Raw genomic sequence first — 20,379 nt, 5'->3', positions numbered from 1 at the left:
CCTTATATTAAAGCAGCCAGACAGATCTCTGATGAAGTTCTCCTTGTGGTCATATAAATAAATAAATGAAAGATGCAATAACAGGAAATAACAACCACTGTGCTTTGTCTAATCATAACCCCACACTTACAGGCGGTTTGAACTTATTTATTAATTTTCTCTTTGATGGAATCAACAAAGTAATTGAAACAAACTGTATTTTACAAAACTGAGACATTATTTACATAAGGAATTTTTTATTGGTTATTTGGCCCATGTCATTATGGACATTTAGTACAAAACGTATAGCATTTCTATAAATATATTCACAATACAAACATGCAAAATTGGTAATTTATTAAGTTAGGCAAGTGTAGCACAGATATACTTGTTATTTTTTGTTGCAATTTCATACAAATAAACATCAGTGTTTCAACATTTATTTTATTCAGAAAAAGAATACTGAGTACACAGGAGTATCTACACAGACCAAACAGACATTGTTCAATTTCACTGCCCAGATGGATTGTTTTCACACATTGTCATCAACACACCTATTTGATCTTTTGACTCAGATAGCACATGAGAGGTGCTGGTCTGATTGCTGGGTCTCTTGGACACATAGGACACCTCCCTGTTGCCCTCACCTGGGGAGGTGCTCGAGATGTGGCGGAAGAGCTTCTGGATGCCCGTGTCACGGAGGGAGCTCCTGAAGGAGCGAGCTGCAAACATGTAGAGGATGGGGTTAACTGTGCTGCTGATAAAGGCCATGGCTCCAGTGACAAAAACCATAGTGGTCCTCACGTTTTCCAAATGTTCTGCTACATCCTTGTAGGAGTTTTCAGTTCCCAGGATGATCAGCGAGAGGATATTTCCTATGTGATGAGGTGTCCAGCAAATGCCAAATGCAACCACGACATTGGCGATCAGGATGGTGGACTTGCGTTTGGATTTGAGAGTCATCCGAGTAATCCGGCTGCAGAGGCAGCCATAGCAGACCACAAGGATGGAGAAGGGTATTATGTAGCCAACCAGTGTCTCTAACAAGACACACACCAGTTCCTGGGTCACCGAAGTATATTCACGGTACAGGCAGCTATCCTTACCAGAATCTTTGTCAACAATCTGAGTTGGGATGACAGGTATGCTGAACAAGAGTGCTGCAATCCACAGAACCAGCAGTACTTTATTTAGAGCTTGTTTCCTCTTCCAGTGAGCTGAAGCAAAGGGATATCGCACAGCCACAAAACGCTCCACGCTCATGAGGGTGATGAGGAAAACGCTGCTGTACATACACGTGTTGATCATGAACACCATGGCTTTGCAAGATACCACCCCAAATATCCAGGAGTGGGCCAGAGAGTAGATCCACAGAGGCAGGGTGATGAGGACAAGCAGGTCCGCAACAGCCAGGTGTAGAATAATCACCACTGTGTGAGAGCGCTTTTCAACATGTCTCAGGATGGTCCAGATCACCAGCAGGTTCCCAGGAGCTCCAGCCAGGAAGCACAAACCAAGGATCACACACGACACCACTGTCCCACCATCAAACTCTGAAGGGGCCATTTCCTCTTGAGAAGACAGCTGGTATGTGTTGTTCATGGTGCAAGTCGATGTGCTGACTGTGGTGTCTGCATGAAAAGAAAAACAGATTACTCTAAGTCATCACTTCCCCTTTAAAGCTGTGTGGAAAGCTCAGGAAAAGAGTTTCCTAACAGGGCTTTTTAAGCAGAGATGACTCATGCATGTGCCAGAAGTCCATAACTTCAGGTTGCAGTTTAGTTTAAAAAAAAAAAATGTAGAAATGTGTTTATCAAATACTTTTAAACAAACTGATATGATATTAATTTGTAAATGGATGAATAATTAATAAATGATTGACTTTGCTGTATCAAGGGAACAACTCTGCACACAAAAATTACTTTAGCTTTTGAAACTTTGATAAACGTTTCTGTTTCACCACCCCCGTGGTTCTTAGATTTTTGTTCTGCTTTGTTGCTACATCATAGGCCAAAACAAAAGTTCACATTCAGAAACCGAAAAAAGTTCACACTCCACACCTTACTTTTTTTTTGTTAAAACCTCAACGATGAAAACAAGATTAAAATAGAAAATGACTCGATTAAAAGTCACACAAAGCAACAAAAAGCTCTTCTGCTGTGTATTTTCCCTGACTTTTGTTTTTTTTATGTTACTTTCACTTCATTTTTTTAAACCTAGCTGTCTTACCCACAGTTTGAGAACCACTGTCTTCGACTTAGAGAAACAATAGCACATACAAAAACTAGCAGATTATGAATAATTTCCAAAAACATTCTATCTTTGTCACTAAGGAATTGTAAAAGTAAAATTAAAATGGATTCTATGCTGTGTATTTTTGTTTATTGTTTCATTTGCAGGTCTTTACATGGCATGCAGCATCACTGGAAAAGGTATTACGTAATATTTAAACAACAGAGATATTCCTTAGCTTTCATTTCAGTGAACCAAGAAATATTCATCAGCTTGCTAGGAAAATATGATGAAGGATGATGGCACACGTGGAAATATAATTTACTTACAAACATGTTCAGACACTACACTTTTTCAAAAGACGATACATATGGTTGACAGGAATTAATGGCTTTGTTTCAGTATTTGGCAAGGCAAGGCAAGTTTATTTGTATAGCACAATTCAACAACAAGGTGATTCAAAGTGCTTTACAGAGACATTAGAAACAAAAACAAATAAAAAGCATGATTTAAAATTGATTAAAACAAGCAAACTAACTAACTAACTAATTAACAAACAAACAAACAAACAAACAAACAAAACAGTATATAAAATCAAAACAGATAAAATCAGAACAATAGATAAAATCAGTAGTTAAAATGTTAGTTTTGAAAGTTAGCTAGATAGTTTTGAAGTTATTTGGCAGAAATAGTGAAGAAATTGTGCATTACATTTAAGTTTGATAGAACGATACAGCAGTCACAGCAGTTAAAATGACATTTGGAGCAGTTTTCAGTAGCACTTTTTATTTTTTCAGGTAGGATAACAAACAGAACACCTTACACAATAATGGACAATATCAAATGTTTAAGAATAAAAAAAATACTTATCACAGACATTTCTCAAAACACAAGTTCAAAGTTATGTATTTTGACTGCATTACATGAATTAAAAAAAATATATACATAAAAAACAATGGAGGAGTACAACACATGGCAATAATATGAGTACATTTTCATTTAATCCTTCGTGATTAATGTTAATTGACAAGTGTCACATTTTACCATCATCACAGTCTTTGACACACACAGCTCTTCTTGTGTACTTGCTGCCCTCTGGTCTGTCTGCTGTTGCACTGCCAGCTCCCTCACTTTGTTTGTGTTAGTGGCTATTTCCTTAAATAGCCTCACTAGTCGGGACTCTTCCAGACTCCCTTGTAAGTTCTTTGCAAAGAAGGCATATAACACAGGATTTACCGAACTACTGATGAAAACCACGGCACCAACTATGAAGATGATAGGCTTTGATACACAGTCGTCGTCAGTGTCTGGCCAGCTTAAGATACAAATCAGATCAATAATGTTGATAACGTGGTAAGGCAACCAGCACACTGTGAAAGCAATCACTACAGAATGGATGAGAACCATGGATTTCTCTTTTGAATTGAAACTCATCTTCTTGATCTGTGCAGCTACTAGACAGTAGCAGATACTTAGAACAATGAAAGGAACTATAAAGACCAACAAGGTTTCTAGGCAAAGGATGATAATTGTGTTGGTGTCAGAGTTTAATTCCCTGGTGAAACATTGCACATTTCCATCAGTGTTTTCCAGATTCTGTGTTAAGGCAGGCACTCCTAGAAGGAAAGCAAGCAGCCACAAAAGTACAAGATATATTTTTATATTGCTTTTTGTCTTCCAGCGCATCATCAGAAATGGATGACAGATGGCAAGAAAGCGCTCCACGCTCATAACAGTGATCAAGAAGATGCTGCTGAACATGCACACAGTCACAGTGTACACTAAGGTCTTGCACAATACTGCTCCAAACACCCAAGTGTGAACTAGAGAGTAGATCCATAGAGGCAGGGTGATGAGAACCAGCAGGTCTGCAACAGCCAAGTGCAGAATGATCACCACAGTATGGGAGCGCTGCTTGACGTGTCTCAGGATGGTCCAGATCACCAGCACGTTCCCAGGAGCTCCAACCAGGAAGGACAAACCGAGGATCACACACGCCACTGCTGTGCTGCCATCAAACTCCTCTGAAAGAGACAACTCAACTGAATGGTTCATGCTGCAATTTGATGTGCTCGAAGTGATTTCGGCATCAAGAGCAAAATAAGTGCTGTAAAAGCAGGATTCATTTCCTCTTATAGTTAAATTGAACAGAAACTAAAATGTTTGCACAACCCTTTAAGGGATATGTGACAACATGTTGTACTTGTCATAATTTCCATAATTCTCTCCCTAACAGGAGGGACACCTTACAGGAAAGGGATATTATTGAGTACTTAAGAATCTTATCACACAGTCATCTACAACAACAAAAACCAGTTCTGTTTTCTTACCCCGTGGTTTTTTAGTTTTAAGTTTACTTTTAGAAAAGTGTCAGTTCCACCTTAACATAGGCGGCAGATTTATCATTTTGTTATGGCACTTCTTTTAAGTTAATGCTGGATGTGTGAACATCATTTTTATCTGACACACTTTAAGTGTAATTTCAAAGTGAGTTTCACAGAAAATCAACACTGATTGTTGCAGTTTGTTTGCTTTTTAGATTTTTGTTCAATCATTGGCTATAGCTAAAATATGGATGTCAAAGCAGATGTGAATAAATGAAATTCTTATCCTCTTTTAGATGATTATATATCTATTACACTTTTACACAAGCATTACAAGTCTGCCATGTGATAGACGATTATTAGAAAAAGAGTGGTCTAATGTGTAAAAAATGAGGTGAGACCATCAACTTTAACTTTAGTAAATCAGAAAAGATTTGTCAGCCTTCTAAGAAATGAGGACGAGTGATGAATACACATAAAGTGAACCATACAGCAATCTGGGATAAGAGTATGACAACTGATTATAGCTTCATCATAGCATCTGTTAGTGGGTGGGATATATTAGATTAACTAGATTACTTGATCCCCAATGCTGTGCCCTCATAAACTGTCTTTAAACTGCCTTTAAACTATGGAAATGTTACACATCTCTCTTTGTGTATGTATGTCTTCCGAAGGCAATAATTAAAACCTGTAGATACATAATTAGAAAAATATACCCGAAGATGTCACTTATTGCTAAATTTGTAATGACAAAAACTGAGCAAATTTGATAAATAAATTTGTATCAAACTGTAGTTAGTTTGGCAGAAATGTTAAACTCATGAACTGAAACTAATCACACGTGTGAGGTCAAATCATTTCTCGTAACAGGTTCACTGTAAACGGAAACAGGGTTTAAAGTCAGGCCATTACACAACTGAAAAGTTTTTTTTGACAGTCATAGTGAAGCTAATTCCTCAAGCGGATCATAATAACAGTGTTACAGCACCTGTACTGTGCTGTATTAGTTCTACAACTGATTAGGCAATAATATCATGTTAAACCTGTCTTTCCTTTTGGCCCATGCGGTATAAAACTGTGGTGGAGCTGACATATGTGGACTTGCGTGACTTGGGTGACATATGATAAATTGCCTTTTTAAATTCTGCTGTTGCAGGGACTTATTTGGTTACATAATCAATAATCAGTAACCCCACTTCTTTTATCAGATTTATTTGAGGAAACTTTAACTAGTTACACAATTTATGTAAAAGAACATGTATGGTAAATTTCTGAACGATGACATTATCTAAGCGTATTTATCTGTCTTAATATAATTCAGTGAAGAAACAGTGACCTCCAGTGGACTTTGGGCGGTAGTGTAAGTATCACCCAAAGTCAGAGGAACTAATTTCTTTTATCGTAACAAATACATTCAAACACTTTAGGTATAAATATTTCCCTTTAATTGTACAACTAAAAGAAATCTCTTTTTTTTTAAATTATAAATACTTTTAACGAATTTACTTTACATATGCCAAATGAAATTCCTGAAAACGTTATCACCTTATATTACCTTCAAACAACAACAAAACAGATCTAAGCATATAGCTTCAGTGTCGCAATTTCAAGGAAAACTATACTAAATATAGTTTAATCTTTTTTCTTTGTGGACATTACCGATATTGCACAAAACACCTTGAAAAATGCAAGGTTAATGTGAGGTTAGTGTTTTGATATACACAACGCAGAAAACAAAGGTAAGATAAATGCTTAATTTATCTTCAATTTAGATTTTTTTTTATTGCAGCCACTAAAAACAAACAGATTAAATATGTAGAAAGGTATACAGTTAAGTATGTGAATAAAATATGATAAAACAAATGTCTTAATGCGGTAAGACGAATCTGAAGTCCAATAACTAACAATAAGCATACATTTAACTTTCAAATAACAACTAAAATATTTAAAAATTTCATACTAAATATATTTTTAAGAAAGAAAACAAAGAAGAAAAACAATAAAAAAAATTACAGGATATTAAGGGGATAAGTATAACATTGCAGTGCAATAAAGTGTCTTAGCGTGTGTACACACTAAAAGCAGTTTGAAAGTACAACAAAATGGTTTCAAATGTAAAAACAATTGTACTATAAACACTAGCCTAGAGGTGAAGTCGTTTCTATTTTTGTTGTTTGCACCAAAAATACACCCAATCCCAAGAAATAACTTCTATTCTTGCGTGTTCTGGAAACTCCCACAGCTTACACACTGATTTATTTTTCCAGAATATAATCAAAAGAATAAAGCAAAATATATAAAAACATTTTTCGTAATCACGGGGGAACGAGTTATTTGTTAAATTAAGCCGCTGAATGAAGATATTTATTTTGTAATGACCCTTTACTTTAAAGTTGTCGTGATGACGCTGTTACGCTGCGCAGACGGGAAGCCTTGCTTCAGCTTTCAGCCAGCTGTCTGCTCGGTGAAATAAACATGACGATGTTGTCAAGTATCGTGTTCCCAGTGCCACAGGACTAAAAGTTCAACACTGACTGCAACAGGGAAAGCCGGATATTGTGTCTATTTAAATCTGTGACAAACTGTAAGTGACCATTTAATACAAGTCTAGCGTTTGATGGTTGTTAACGGTGGCTAGCATTAGCTAACCACTAGGCTAAGTGTTAGGTAACATTAGCCAGATAAGTAACTAATGTTATGTGAGTGAACTCCCGTTTGTTCCGTAAAGGTGTTGCTCGTTGATGATGATAAGCCATTTTTACTTACTTTGACTAATTTAATTAATATTCCACTTAAATAAACACGGTAGTAATTATTGCTAAAAGGAAGTTAGCACTGCTTGGCGGCTGAGTGTGGGTTAGCCAAAAAGCCAAAATGTTTAGTAAACGTATATTATTTTTTTTTGGGGGGGGAGAGACTAACTTTTTAAAAATTAAAAAGATACATTTGCACTTTGTGTCCAAGTTGTTAAAGCACAAAATTCGTGCGTTGCCGAAATGGCTGCTATCGCCTCCTGTCTTTGCTCTATTTGCGTAATATTTACTCTTTGTCCCGTAAAGTTGGCCTAACGTCCCTACTGCCTTCACAGGTTGTTGGACTGACACCATTTTAACAAGCTGAGAAGTTGACTCGTAGCTTGCGATTGCAATGCCTCTGCTGTTTTTGGAGAGGTTTCCTTGGCCCAGCCTGCAGACCTACACAGCACTGAGTGTGGCTTTGCTTGCTGGTAGCATCTTCAGTGCCTACACCACAGTAACTGACCCGGGATTTGGGGCCTTGGAAACGGATGAGGCACAGCCTCCCTCCGAGGTGGAGCGTGAACTTCTAAAGAATGATATTAGTAACACAGAACTGGCAACAACTGTCCTGTGGTATCTTGTCACAGACAGTCTCTTTGTGTGGGTGAGTATTTTAGTGCAATGTGTGAAGTGATTATGAAGTTCATACAAAAACTAATGGTGACCTTATTATCTGCACACCTACAGGTGTTAGTGAACACATTCTGCTGCTCTTTGATGTTAATTGCTAAAATGATTCAGTATGTGGTGTTCGGCCCACTCAGAGTCAGTGAGAAGCAGGTAAGTCTGTGTTGTTACAGCTGTTTTTACTTCTTTCAAACAGGAAGCAAATGGTCACTCATCTCATTTCATGTCTCCTCTTTTGTTTTTTATGGTTCATCAGCACCTGAAAGATAAATTCTGGAACTTCATTTTCTACAAGTTCATCTTCATTTTTGGTGTACTGAACGTCCAGACAGTGGAGGAGGTGGTCATGTGGTGTCTGTGGTTCTCTGCACTCGTTTTTCTCCACTTAATGGTTCAGCTCTGCAAGGATCGCTTTGAATATGTAAGTATATAAAAGTATATTTAAATAAATAAATAAAATCAAATCTAAGCATCACTTTAGACAAATATGACTAGACTCACGTTGCATTTATTGTCTGTGGTTCTTTCTGTTTTATGGCATTTGACTCCTTGAGCCAAGCTGTTTCCAAAGTTTTCTGTTTGTTTTTTCAATGGAGTATAACTAAACCTTCTGTAACCTAGTGGGGATCGGGGATTTTGGGCACTTGAGGAGACTTAAACCAGTGTAAAAGAAAAGGGGGCCCTGGATCATTAAAAATGCAAGTTTCCTCTTTACATGGGGTGCAGCATAATAATAGTATTATCTTAATTGTGGTGTTCCTTTTTTCATATTTGTTGGAAGCCAGACTTGAGAACAGCTAGATTTATGAGAATCAAGGGCTGAGAAAGTCAGTGATTATCTGATCACAGTTAGAGTAAACTACATTAGCTAACAATGTTGTAGTTGTGTAGATTTCATAGCGAAAAGAAATGAGCAATATGTTTATTGGATGTAGGATTAAATATAGGCTTTAAGAATTTTTTCCCATTATGTATATGCTTCCTAAAAGCCTCTGAAGTACACGTGTCATTTCAGTGGCTTATCGGAGAGTAGTGCATCACTCAGAGTAATTATGGGTGATATACCTTACTTGTTCTTTACCAGATATCGGCACAGCTCTTTGAACTCTTGCTTGTTACAAAAGGAGTCACATGTTACTTAAGAAATATCAGTTAGAAACAGTATATCAATGTCCTTACCATATTACCCTCCTATTTGGATCATAGGAAATGGTCAGTGTGGCGTTAGGCAAGCTCATGGATCATGAGCTTAATTGCAAAAGTGTATATATACAGGAGATTTTTTTGTTTCTGTGCTTTAAAGGAACACAGTTTTTTGTCGTCTACCCTCATTTTGTTTTGTGTGTGGTGTTTTTTTTTTTTTTTTTATTAAAAGATTTAGATTTTCTATATTAGATATTAATTCTGCACTTGAACATGGGTACTGGTGCCAGTCTATTTTGTAATTCAGTATGTATGTAATAAATAGAAATCTGCCACAGCAAAGCTTGGCAAATCTAATTCTCTTCCTGCCTAACTGTTTCTGAATATTAAACACTAAGCCATTTATCCACCTGAGCAATACTTCTGTACACTTTCTATAAATGCTTATTTAAAAAGTGTGCTTTCCCTCAGTAGACACAGTGTAACTGTACTCTTTTCAGCTTGGGATCTATTAATAGCTTTTTATACTGGGAGGTTGACTGTGACTACTGTTTCAGTTACTACGCTAACATCTCTCTATCAGACTGTGTTCTGTATGGTGGGGAAAACAAAATGTCACATTTAAATACCTTATAAGTGCTGACATTTAAAACAAGGTTTAAGTTGTTTTGAATGTCAGTTAGACATTCAAAGTTAGACGTAATGTAATGCTGGCTGCCTTAGTATACTAGAAGGTTATTTCAACCTGCCATATTGTAAACATTTCGTTTTGATGTGATTGTGTTCCTCTTGCTGTTTTTGTTTCCGTCTTTCAACTTTAACTGTAAATTTAGTTGGAGGTAGTCCATTATTTGCCCAGCTGTTTCCCGTTTCTGTCTTCCTGTCACTGTGGTTTCTTGCTTTGGGGTGAAGATAAGAAATGCAGGTTGTAGTGCTGAAGGTTTAGCTTGGAAACCTTGTGGTCTTTGTGATACCGAGCAGCTGGTTTTTATATTTTTCACCTTAGTTATAATCTATAATAATGTGCAAATCTTTTGTTATTTACACTTTGCTAGAAGTTTAGTTGTGCTAATGCTTAGATATTTAGTGGTTGTGTGAGAGGCGTTTTTATTGACAGAAAAGGGTTGTGTAATATTTAGAAGAGTACATGCAGGATTTTCTCTCAGTATGTCGCAGTAAAAATTGAGTGTCTTACTGAGCCTCTTAAAACTCTTGTCTGTAGCCAGTGGTGAAAAACATGAACTCTCTTTCAACAGCATGTTTCATGAGCATCTAAGTGAAATGTTCCACTGTTTGACAAATCATTGTTATACTTCCTTTGTCTACTCATATCCACTAAATTAATTTATAGCTGGGTCTTTTTGGTAACAAAGTTTCACAAAATGTATTGCGGTGGGATTCAAAGGCCATCCTGAGGAAATGATCTTTAACCTGCATAAACACTGAAAAGAAATCTTAGGACATAAGAAGAAAAAATTAAGAAGCACAGCATACTCATTTACCTTTGTTCCCCCCCCCACAGCTGTCTTTCTCCCCATCCACACCTATGAACAGCCATGTGCGTGTGCTCTGTCTGCTGGTCTCCCTGCTTCTGGACTGTTGTGGCCTGGCTGTGGTCTGCGGCCTCCTGGGAGCTTCTCATGGCATGCACACGCTCTCCTTCATGGCAGCAGAGGTGAGAACTTGGAGCCAAGCTGTGGGAAAGTTTTGGCCACACTTTGCACATATGATTATGGATTTATTTATTTATTTTTTTTAATGTCATTTAAGCTTTTGTTTAGGTGCAGGTATTTATTTATACACATTTGCTAACTACACTTCTCAGCATGCATTTGCTTTGTATTCTTGTTCAACCCAGGATTGGTTGAGAATAATTGCAGCAGTTAAAGTGAAAAATACCTTAATTTTCATGTAATTACTTAGTGAAATAGGTGCTCATGCTTTGTAGATGATATCCCTCCAGAGGACAAAATTGTTTTTACATTTTTCAGTATCAATGCAGTTCTTTGATGAACTTAGAAACCAATTAAAATGTGACTCTGATTCACCACCACAGAATTATAAGAGTACTTTTTCATTTGTGGGTTCCTTCTTGCTGGTGTTGTGCATTCTGGCTCATGTATATGTTTCCTGAAGAAGCAGAAGCATAATCAGTGTTTTCAATTTGCAGCTGCACTTTTGTGAATGGGAAAAAAATAAAATCTTATTTGCTGTAAAAGCTGTCAACAATGTTGAATAAATAAGAGTTTGTCTGTGAGTGAACAAAACCACCGAGTTTAGTGTAAATGAGAGTTTAAACTATCTCTTTTAGACTGTAATGTCTGTGTAGAAAGCAGAGCATAACAGTTGCATCATTTTCACATTTACTTTTTTCCTCAGTGTCTGCTGGTGACTGTGCGCACTGGACATGTCATCATGCGGTAAGTCTCTGTGCAGCCTCATAGACACACTGCAGCATGGATGACAGCCTGTGCAAATTTGGAATCTGGGATAATCTTAGCACATAAAACTGTTTGTTTTCCTCTGGTTCCATTGGCTCTATTATGAAAGGCTTCTTTGTCTTTGAGAGGGTTCCTAATATTGAACTACCACCAACTCTGATGGGCCAAGGTCCTGGATCAGTACTGGATACAGTACTGACTCCCTTGGCTGGTAACAGCTGTCTGTTGCAGTACAGTTGTTTGGTGCATGGAAAAATAATGTTTATGGTGACTTCCCTTTAAAGATGTTTCTTTATACCTTTGCAAGTTTTGTTTTTGAGCTTTTGATTACTTTCACTCACTTAACTAAATACATCTTATGATGAAATCAGAACCGTATCATAACTCTTCTTTCTTTGTTACTCAAAACAGTTCTGTCTCAACCTTGAATTTCAGTCTTTTTGGCATTATTGTACCACATACAGTATATTGTTGCACATTTAATTTATTGCAGTATTTTGCCTCCACCGATCTTCTAAAAGTCACCAGCATTTCATGAACTGAAAGAGCTGTGTCTTACTCTTCCAGATACTCAATTCATCTCTGGGATTTGAACCATCCAGGGACTTGGGAGAGTAAGGGGACATATGTCTACTACACAGACTTCATAATGGAGCTGGCCATGCTGTTTCTTGACCTAATGCACCATATCCATATGCTGGTAAGATGCAGTATGACTGAGTGTATGGCTGTCATGTTTTGAACACTTCCTGTCCCAGTGTGACTTTCTGATCCACTAATCTTTCACCTTTGTGTGCACATTTCACTTATTAGCTTTTCGGGAATATCTGGCTGTCCATGGCAAGCTTGGTTATCTTCATGCAGCTGCGATATCTCTTCCATGAGGTGCAGCGCCGTGTCCGCCGACATAAGAACTACCTGCGTGTCATCAATAACATGGAGACAAGGTGTGTGTGTGCGCGTGTGTGCGTGTGTGCTTTCAGTCTTTTGCTAATCATTACTTGTTTACTTAATAGTTGCATATACTATAAACTCTGCAGATTTGCTGTTGCTACTGCAGAGGAGCTGGCAGCCAATGATGATGATTGTGCCATCTGCTGGGATGCCATGCTTACAGCACGCAAACTGCCCTGCGGTCATCTCTTCCACAAGTAAATAATTTTACTTTTACTGCTTATAGTTGGGATTATCTGCCTTTGCTTTGAGGTGCTATACCCTAGAAATAGTACTTGTCAGTATGTGGCCTATACTGACACAGTTGAGTGGAAATTCCACTTGAGAGATTTCAGGCTTAAGTTGCTTTACTTTCTAATGTCTGGAAAATTATTAGGGATATTGTTATGGTTTTGGATTTAAAAAACAATAAAAAAAACAACAACTATGCTATGGCTCAGGCAAACGTCTACAGAATATACTTTTTATACTTACTGAAAGGGGCATTTTTGGAGTTGTGTTATTTTATCAAACATGAAGTTATGCAATGCTTTTTGTTGTCCAGCACATGAAGTAAAATTGAATTTGTCCTGAGAAAACATTTGTGTTATGTACCTAAATAACAATGCTAAAAGAGCCAAGGAGAATATCGGCATCCTGGATTTAGCAGGATTTAAAGGCTGAAGCTTCCGTTAGGGTAGTTCCCAAAATCCTTAAAAGATTTACATAGAGAAGTGTAAACTAGACTGCACAGCAGTTCTTAGCTTTTGTAGTAGAGTTTGCTTGTTTGAATGTTTATTGCTGTGAGCTCTGATATACATTCTGAGCTTCAGTAAGATGCCCTGCATAGAGCCTAGCTGTAGAAAATTTGTCCTGACCCCTAAGATACATGTCAAGTTTTCAGACTGGCGACTTACTTAGGGTATGTATATGTGTTTCTTCAGCTCTTGTTTGCGCTCATGGCTTGAGCAGGACACGTCGTGTCCCACATGTCGGAAATCCCTTAATATTAATGGGGATGGGGGCCAAGCAAGAAGCCCGCAGCAGGGTGGGGGTTTGGAGGACAACATTGGCCCAGTTGGAGCCCCCCCAGATGCCAGACCACATATCAACCAACACAATCACTTCTTCCACTTTGATGGTAAGGGTGCTGGATACGTGACCTAAAACTGATGGGCTCTGTGTCACAGCTAAAATTAAAAATCCATGCATTTGTCTTACAGGATCTCGTATCGCCAGCTGGCTGCCCAGTTTCTCAGTAGAAGTAATGCATACTACTAACATCTTGGGCATTGCTCAAGCAAATAACTCCCAGCTTATGGCTATGGTGAGTTCGAGTTTACTGAAATCTGTTGTCTTTAAGAGAAAGGATACACAGACTGCAAGTTGAGGCTAATATTTAAACTTGTAAGATCTTTTTAGACGGCTGATGATCTTAAAACTTTTGTTACATTCTCCTAAAAAGTCCAGGGGATGTGGGCAAAGTAACAAAAGGTTTCCGGGTTGAAAAAAGGAGACGGGAAAGCAGCATTGTTAAATTAAAGGTTTCATTAATGTTTCTATTAGTAATTAAACTAACAGAGAGGGACAGATGCTGAAATAGTCTTTTAAAGAAGGAAAACAACAAAACCCAGGAGTTGATCACCAAACTGAGAAGTTAAAAAAGAAAAAGGATCTCCGGCACGAGAGCTCACCTTTCTCTCACCTCATCGTACTCTTAATGCTGTTTAGAGTCAGCTGTACAAAAAGGGTGGCACCTAAGGCAGGAGAGATGCCAGGACACACCCACACGAGGTCAATTTCACACGAGGCCCTGCTAGGGCTATAACAACTTTATTTACATAAAATCCCTGCTGCCGCCTTATTATTGCAGCCTTCACTCCATGTCTTAGTCAGTGTCTATGACTTCAAATATTGCTTGGGCTTAAAAACAACTACATTTAATGTAACATATACTGTAACTTATACCAGTGTTCCCCATCTCACTCTGCTTTTTATGTACTTGTGCTCATCAGGCCCATCAGATTCAAGAGATGTTTCCTCAGGTGCCCTCCTACCTGGTACTACAAGACTTACAGTTGACCCGCTCTGTGGAAGTTACTACTGACAACATCCTGGAGGGACGTATCCAGGTGCCTTTCCCTACGCAGGTCAGTCATCTTGGGGTTAAATGTTAAGTGCAGTTTTTATTTATCATTGGATTTCTGCAGACATGCCTTGCTCTTAGTTTTCCTTGTTAGTTTGTTTTGTGTGTTTCTTAAAATTAATAACTCAAAATTATGTTTGTCGTCCTCTCTTAGGCCATAGAGCGAGCCCCTTTACAGGTTAATCCTGCACCAGATGAGCAGCCTGGGCCCAGTGGAGCAGCTGAGCAGGGTGAATCTGACAACTTGGAGGTTAGAGGAGGCCGCTTCTCTAAGTCTGCAGAGGAGAGGCAGAAGATGTTAAAGCAGAGGAAAGAAGAGATGCTTCAGCAAGCACGCAGGTTGTTCCTCTACAAATTTGAGTTTTCCACATTTTATATTCAAAATGTTTTTGTGTATGTGGTTGACTATATTTAGTCTTTAACTCAAGTTCTTATAATTTAATTAACTGTGTTCCAGGTTAGGCAGTCAAACTGTTCATCTTTACACTTGTATGTAACACATTCAAGCTGTCACACATGTTTAAACAGACTGCTCATGTTTCTTCCCTCACATGCAAAACACTTGTTTTACATTTTGATCAGTTTTCTCCACCCTTTATTAGAACAGCCTCTCAATCTCGCTTCTGAATGGGTATAAAGGATCTCTTCTGCAGTATCAAGTGTATAACCGATTATTTCAGAGCTTATCTATACTGCTGTCTATGTCATTTTACTTCTGTGCCTGTTTAATACTGGGTTTTGAGATGAGTTTATATCACTCTTTCAACCAAGATGGAATAAATTGGATGTTAAAATGTCACTTTCTAAGTCTAAATTTAGAAAAATTTAAGTTTCCCTTCCTACAGCTTGGCTGCTTTGCCATTGTGGTGACAGTCAGTTCATTCAACTGCTTCCCCAGATAGGCTCTTAAACCACTGTTTTGTGCTGCAGCTGTCGATTGTTTGCTGGCCGTCTAATCACAGGTGCATTTTTATGGTGTCTTTAATAGGGCTGCCACAAACGATTATTTTGATATGTCTGTGAAGGTTCTCAGTCATCCAGGTCATCGTAGTCAAAGGAGCTTGCAAAGAAAAGCGTCTGGACTTCTTTAAGTTACTTGAAGACGTTTCACCTCTCATCCGAGAAGTCAAATGGTGGAGAGTCCCGATAAGGTGGCGCCAGGTTTCACAATGAGCTCACCTGAAACTCTGGCTGATTGGGACCCACACCCAGTTTCACACCTTGGCTCAGACGATTAGAGGATCATCAGGGGGTCCTTTTGTCCCTCTGTGGGGGGTCACTCCCACTAGGTTTATATCTGGGACTCTCCACCATTTGACCTTAGAACTGAAGAAGCTTCTCGGATGAGAGGTGAAACGTCTTCAAGTAACTTAAAGAAGTCCAGACGCTTTTCTTTGCAAGCTCCTTTGATGATTATTTTGATAGTTGACTAGTCACCGATTATTTTTGCGATTAGTCGACTAATCAGATCATGCATCCGTTGGACGTAAAGCGTACAGCTTATTGCACCAGCATGCATCTGCTCTTATATAACTATCATTAGCTTACAGCTTTAAGTGTCTAAGGTATGTGCTAACTAAAAATAAAGACAAGATGATAGTTTATTAAATTTTAATGAAATTTGCAGATTGTTTCGGTGGAGTTTAATAAACTCAGCCTTCTGCTCCTTGCTATCTAAAATATAACAGGACACCAGAGTATATTCAAGAGCATCTCACACTTCACACATCAGTTGTCTGCTTGACGTTTATTCAGCTGTGTAAAAACTATAACTTTAATCTCAGCCAAACCCATTTACTCAGGAACAAATAAAATGCTGAAAAAAGCCAAACAATAACATTTTTAAGTTATCTAAGTGACTTGTATATCATGTTTAACCTGAGTAGCAAAAGAAGGCGGTGGGTTTGAAAACAATTTGCTGGGAGTCCGGTGTTCTCACCGGCTCTAGTGAGCCTTGAACCCCGGCTAGCAATCGAGCTAGTGGGTAACAGACGTCTCCGAAAACATCAGCGCGCTTTTGAAAATATGTGGTGTCTTGATAAACCAAGCAGATATTTGAAATTTACACAGCTACATTCTCGCCTGAAAATATGTTAAACGTTTATTTTGTGACGCAGAAAGAATAATAAGAGTAATATTAAAACTAACTAGCTGCTGCCATTGTTGGAAACTGAGTAGGACTGCGCTATGAATTCTGGGATAGGTTGGGCCACGAAGTATACATCAGACCCATCCTTCAAATCTGGGGAAATGAAGGGCGCGTTTATCGGCTGCATTTGTCAGTCTTCAAATTTGGACAGTCTTCGTCGTGTCACTGTAACGTAATCGGCCTACAAATGCGGGCACAGGAGGATGCGGTTCCTGAATTTGGACACGGCTACGATATCGGAGACTGCTTCTTCTTCTTCGAAGTTTAACGGCAGCTGGCATCCTTGTACATGCAGTGCTGCCATCTTCTGTTTCAGTCCGTTATTACACTCTTAAATCCTACTACTTATTCCTTCGTCTTTTGGGATCCTACAAAGCTTCAAACGACGCGTCGACTATAAAATTAGTCGTCGACGTAATCGTGACTAGTCGACTAATCCTGGCAGCCCTAGTCTTTAATCTCCTCTGTTTTAGTTGACTTAGTGTAGCAGGTGTGGTGCTAGTTCTTATGGAAATGGAGCTTTAGCTCACTGTTGCACACTGTCATCCTACAAAGCAGACCAAGGGCTACAATTGCAAGCTGCAGTCCAAGTCAAGTTGTGGGGCAATAAAATCACTGAAAACACTATATCCAGATAAACAGAATTGACTTTCTGGCACTGGAAATGTAGTATTGACTTATTTCTGTGTTTTTAAAAAAACAAACACAAAACCCCCTAAGAACTCATATATTTGCAGTTGTGGACCTTACCATTTGTGGTAAATTATTATTATTTTTTTAAAAGTATCTAATTCTAGGAGAAACACTGTGATAACTAATAGTAAGGATTACTGGTTCTGTTTCCTCCCCGTTCTTTTGGGTTTTCAGTTCTTGTTGTTGTATCCTTACATTGTTTCTGCATCCCTGTAGGAAATATCTGAACAAAAATTCGGAGGATCAGGATGAAGATTTGCCTGGACTGGAGGAGGAGGAGGAGGATGGCCCAGAATTGGACTCAACTGTGCTGAGACGTAGAACCATGGCGGCAGCTGCAGAGAGACGTCTACAAAACCTACAGGACCCTGCGCCCTGATTCTGGCTTCAGCAGAAGGGTGTAGTACATTGTTACCCTAAGAGGCACTGACAAGAGCTATTTCAACTTTCCCCCATTTGGTGTAGTCAGTGGTCATCACCTATAAAACAAAACACACAAAAAAATTAAACCATTGCAGACATGGCCGTGGAGCGGTTTTGAGGCTGCCTAAAAGGGTGAGACTATTGTAAATAGCCTCTGTATCACTGAATTCAGCCTAGTATTTGGAATATGATCTATATATTGATTGGTGCAAGGTTGCAATTGCCCTCTATACATGTGCCACACAATGCAACCACCAGCTTCAATAGACAGTCAGCAGCTGTCATGATTCAGACTGGCTGTCAAAAAACGAGCATGCTTTGCGTTCAGAAGACTATTACAAGAAGATGTTTATGAGAAGGGTTTGAAGGTGTCATTGGTAGATAAAGCTGTTATATGGGCCTTGGTTTTCCTTTCACATATTAAGCCCATGGCAGAAAATTCTGTATTCTGGATGGAGGAACTCATCTGATGTGTCTGTGTGTTATTTTGAGTTTCAACTGTGAATTAAGTGTAGGCAAAATAACACATTCTTATTTCTTACATAGGCGCAAGAGAATGTCACTTTAGTATTGTTCAGCCTTTCTGTCAAATATGAATGTTTCTATCAGAAAAAAATGCTGCAAACAAAGTTGTTTATTTTTTTCTTCTTTTCACCCGCATGGGTTGTTTTCTATTTAGTGTGTAATATCACCTGTTTGCATTTTGTTATTTAACAAGATGGGGAAATGGGCCTGTAAATTTTTTTTTTTTTTTTTCCCCAAAACCGGTCCCTTTGCGATGCATATGCAGAAAATAGGGATGTATTACATTATGATCAATGAGTGTTACATGTGGTGTCTTTCCTACAGGAACCTCTGCACGGTAAAAATATCTTATTCTGTTGATTAATGGGTGTGTCGGTCATCTTTATCTGTTGAGAAAGGCAAAAATTGTCAAGTCTGCAACAGATGGAGTTTCTGTGGTGCATTTTAACTTGCTTGTTTTGCCACCAATTCAAGAGGCTTCGTCAGTTTTATCGGTGAACCCTTTCTTCTTTTGCTAGAAATAGTGTTGCCTCTTGCATATGTAGCAAAACCAATGAAGTTCTTAGCAAATAACTGGTTTTCTCCTTGTTTAAATATTCTGCGACCCGAATGACTGAGAATCTTCATGAATAAACTTTTCGGGTTTTTTATTTGATTGGCCTTTTGTCTATTTACATTGAATACTAGTTAAGAAATTACACTAGTGGGGGAACATAATCACCTGCTGGTTTTAATTTTTTTTTTTTTTTGGAAAATGCACAGCTGTGCAAACTGAACGTAGCCGTAGAGGCTTTTTGGGTATTGGTATATTTCACTGAATCTGTAGCTGGTTGATGCATATCGACAGATATAATGATGAAGTGTGTTTGAATTCTATCATTACAATGAAAAAAGGCAGTTTGGGGTGAGATATGCATGCATCTATAAAAGTGATTATGTTTTCTTCAACTTTATCCCAAAGAACAGCCCACAAACTTCCACTAAAACTGAAGTGTTGTTATCTTTGTGTGCTCATTTTATTGCTCAGACTTTTTGTTTTGAGTGTTGTAATAAGATACAGCATAGGATTTTAGTTTAAAGATTTTAATTATTCAACATGTTTAAATAAATAAAAAAAAAAGCCAAAAAAAAAAAAACCAACCTAAAACTGGACAGTTTGGTTTTCATTCAGTTACTTAGCAACTTTTAAAATCCATGATATATTTTCCTATGCATGGATTACCTTTCATAATCATTAACTTTGGAATCAGAATTTAAATATTTTCTTTTGGACTGAGCTTTCTGGTATTTTTGTGCCTAAATCAAGATGGTTCAGTTATGGATAATTTCTGTAAATCTAGTTTTTGTAAAATATGTTAATATAAAAGACTCAATAAACAGCTTCTACAGCTTTTTAACAAATGATGGTTTGTATCCTTTGTTTACTGGGTTTTCTTTTTCTTCTGTTTATTGAGACAACGTGGATTTCTGGCTTTACTTTGCAGATGTAAACCTCCAGTCCTAATAGTGCAGCCTAACCTTTCAATTCCCAAGTTCAACAAGTGAGGTTGAGATTGTTAAATAGAGAAAGGTTTTCTTTAATTGGTCTGTTTTGCTATCAGTGGAAGTGGTACAGTGGTTGTAAAAAGTGGATGGAATAATGACTACCTCCAGAATGATCAGCTTCACCTGAAATCAACAGCAAGATGGTTGAAACTTGGATAACAATGACAAGCACACATCAAAACTGGTTTTGGAACAGATAAAGCAGGCTAGCACCAACTTTCTGGAATGGCCTTCTCAAAGCACTGACCTCAATCCTACTGAAAACTTGTAGACCACACTTAAAAGCCAGGTCTGTGCCAGGTGATCAACCCATTTAAATAAACATTTTTTTCCAATTCTGCCGGAAAGAGTGGTCAGATATCTATAATGATTACATGTTAACTTCTGATCACAACGGTAGCTTACTGGATAATATTTA

The 20,379-nt window shown here is 38.1% G+C and overlaps 3 protein-coding genes across 3 annotated transcripts; 1 reads left to right on the top strand and 2 right to left on the bottom strand.

The window, feature by feature from the left end:
• Window positions 1–131: 131 nt before the first annotated feature.
• LOC113024707 (leukotriene B4 receptor 1) lies at window positions 132–2,210 on the bottom strand. The gene has a single exon (XM_026171992.2). The coding sequence runs from the start codon at window positions 1,579–1,581 to the stop codon at window positions 490–492; it is 1,092 nt and encodes a 363-aa protein (XP_026027777.2). The 5' UTR covers window positions 1,582–2,210; the 3' UTR covers window positions 132–489.
• A 770-nt stretch (window positions 2,211–2,980) lies between these two features.
• On the bottom strand, window positions 2,981–4,528 carry LOC113024684 (leukotriene B4 receptor 1-like). The gene has a single exon (XM_026171955.2). It carries the CDS (start codon window positions 4,264–4,266, stop codon window positions 3,211–3,213), a length of 1,056 nt encoding a protein of 351 aa, XP_026027740.2. The 5' UTR covers window positions 4,267–4,528; the 3' UTR covers window positions 2,981–3,210.
• Window positions 4,529–6,954: 2,426 nt separating this feature from the next.
• LOC113024678 (E3 ubiquitin-protein ligase AMFR) lies at window positions 6,955–19,552 on the top strand. Its single transcript, XM_026171942.2, has 14 exons — window positions 6,955–7,122; window positions 7,627–7,940; window positions 8,024–8,116; window positions 8,220–8,384; window positions 10,629–10,781; window positions 11,486–11,526; window positions 12,115–12,247; window positions 12,361–12,494; window positions 12,588–12,698; window positions 13,425–13,621; window positions 13,704–13,807; window positions 14,496–14,630; window positions 14,781–14,965; window positions 17,685–19,552. The coding sequence occupies exons 2-14, from the start codon at window positions 7,686–7,688 to the stop codon at window positions 17,845–17,847; spliced, it is 1,869 nt and encodes a 622-aa protein (XP_026027727.2). The 5' UTR covers window positions 6,955–7,122; window positions 7,627–7,685; the 3' UTR covers window positions 17,848–19,552.
• Window positions 19,553–20,379: the final 827 nt, after the last annotated feature.

The sequence above is a fragment of the Astatotilapia calliptera genome, chromosome 1, assembly GCF_964374335.1.
Source record: "Astatotilapia calliptera chromosome 1, fAstCal68.1, whole genome shotgun sequence".
NCBI lineage: Eukaryota > Metazoa > Chordata > Actinopteri > Cichliformes > Cichlidae > Astatotilapia > Astatotilapia calliptera.
The sequence above is the reverse complement of the archived record's forward strand: the minus strand, read 5'-3'. Positions and strand labels throughout refer to the sequence as shown.

Bases quoted from the DNA above. Each gene is read 5' to 3' on its own strand.
- LOC113024684 (XM_026171955.2), bottom strand. From the start codon at position 4,266: ATGAACCATTCAGTTGAGTTGTCTCTTTCAGAGGAGTTTGATGGCAGC.
- LOC113024678 (XM_026171942.2), top strand. From the start codon at position 7,686: ATGCCTCTGCTGTTTTTGGAGAGGTTTCCTTGGCCCAGCCTGCAGACC. The intron at 14,631-14,780 runs GTCAGTCATCTT...GTCCTCTCTTAG, and splicing joins AGGTGCCTTTCCCTACGCAG to GCCATAGAGCGAGCCCCTTT. The intron at 14,966-17,684 runs GTTGTTCCTCTA...GCATCCCTGTAG, and splicing joins ATGCTTCAGCAAGCACGCAG to GAAATATCTGAACAAAAATT.
- LOC113024707 (XM_026171992.2), bottom strand. From the start codon at position 1,581: ATGAACAACACATACCAGCTGTCTTCTCAAGAGGAAATGGCCCCTTCA.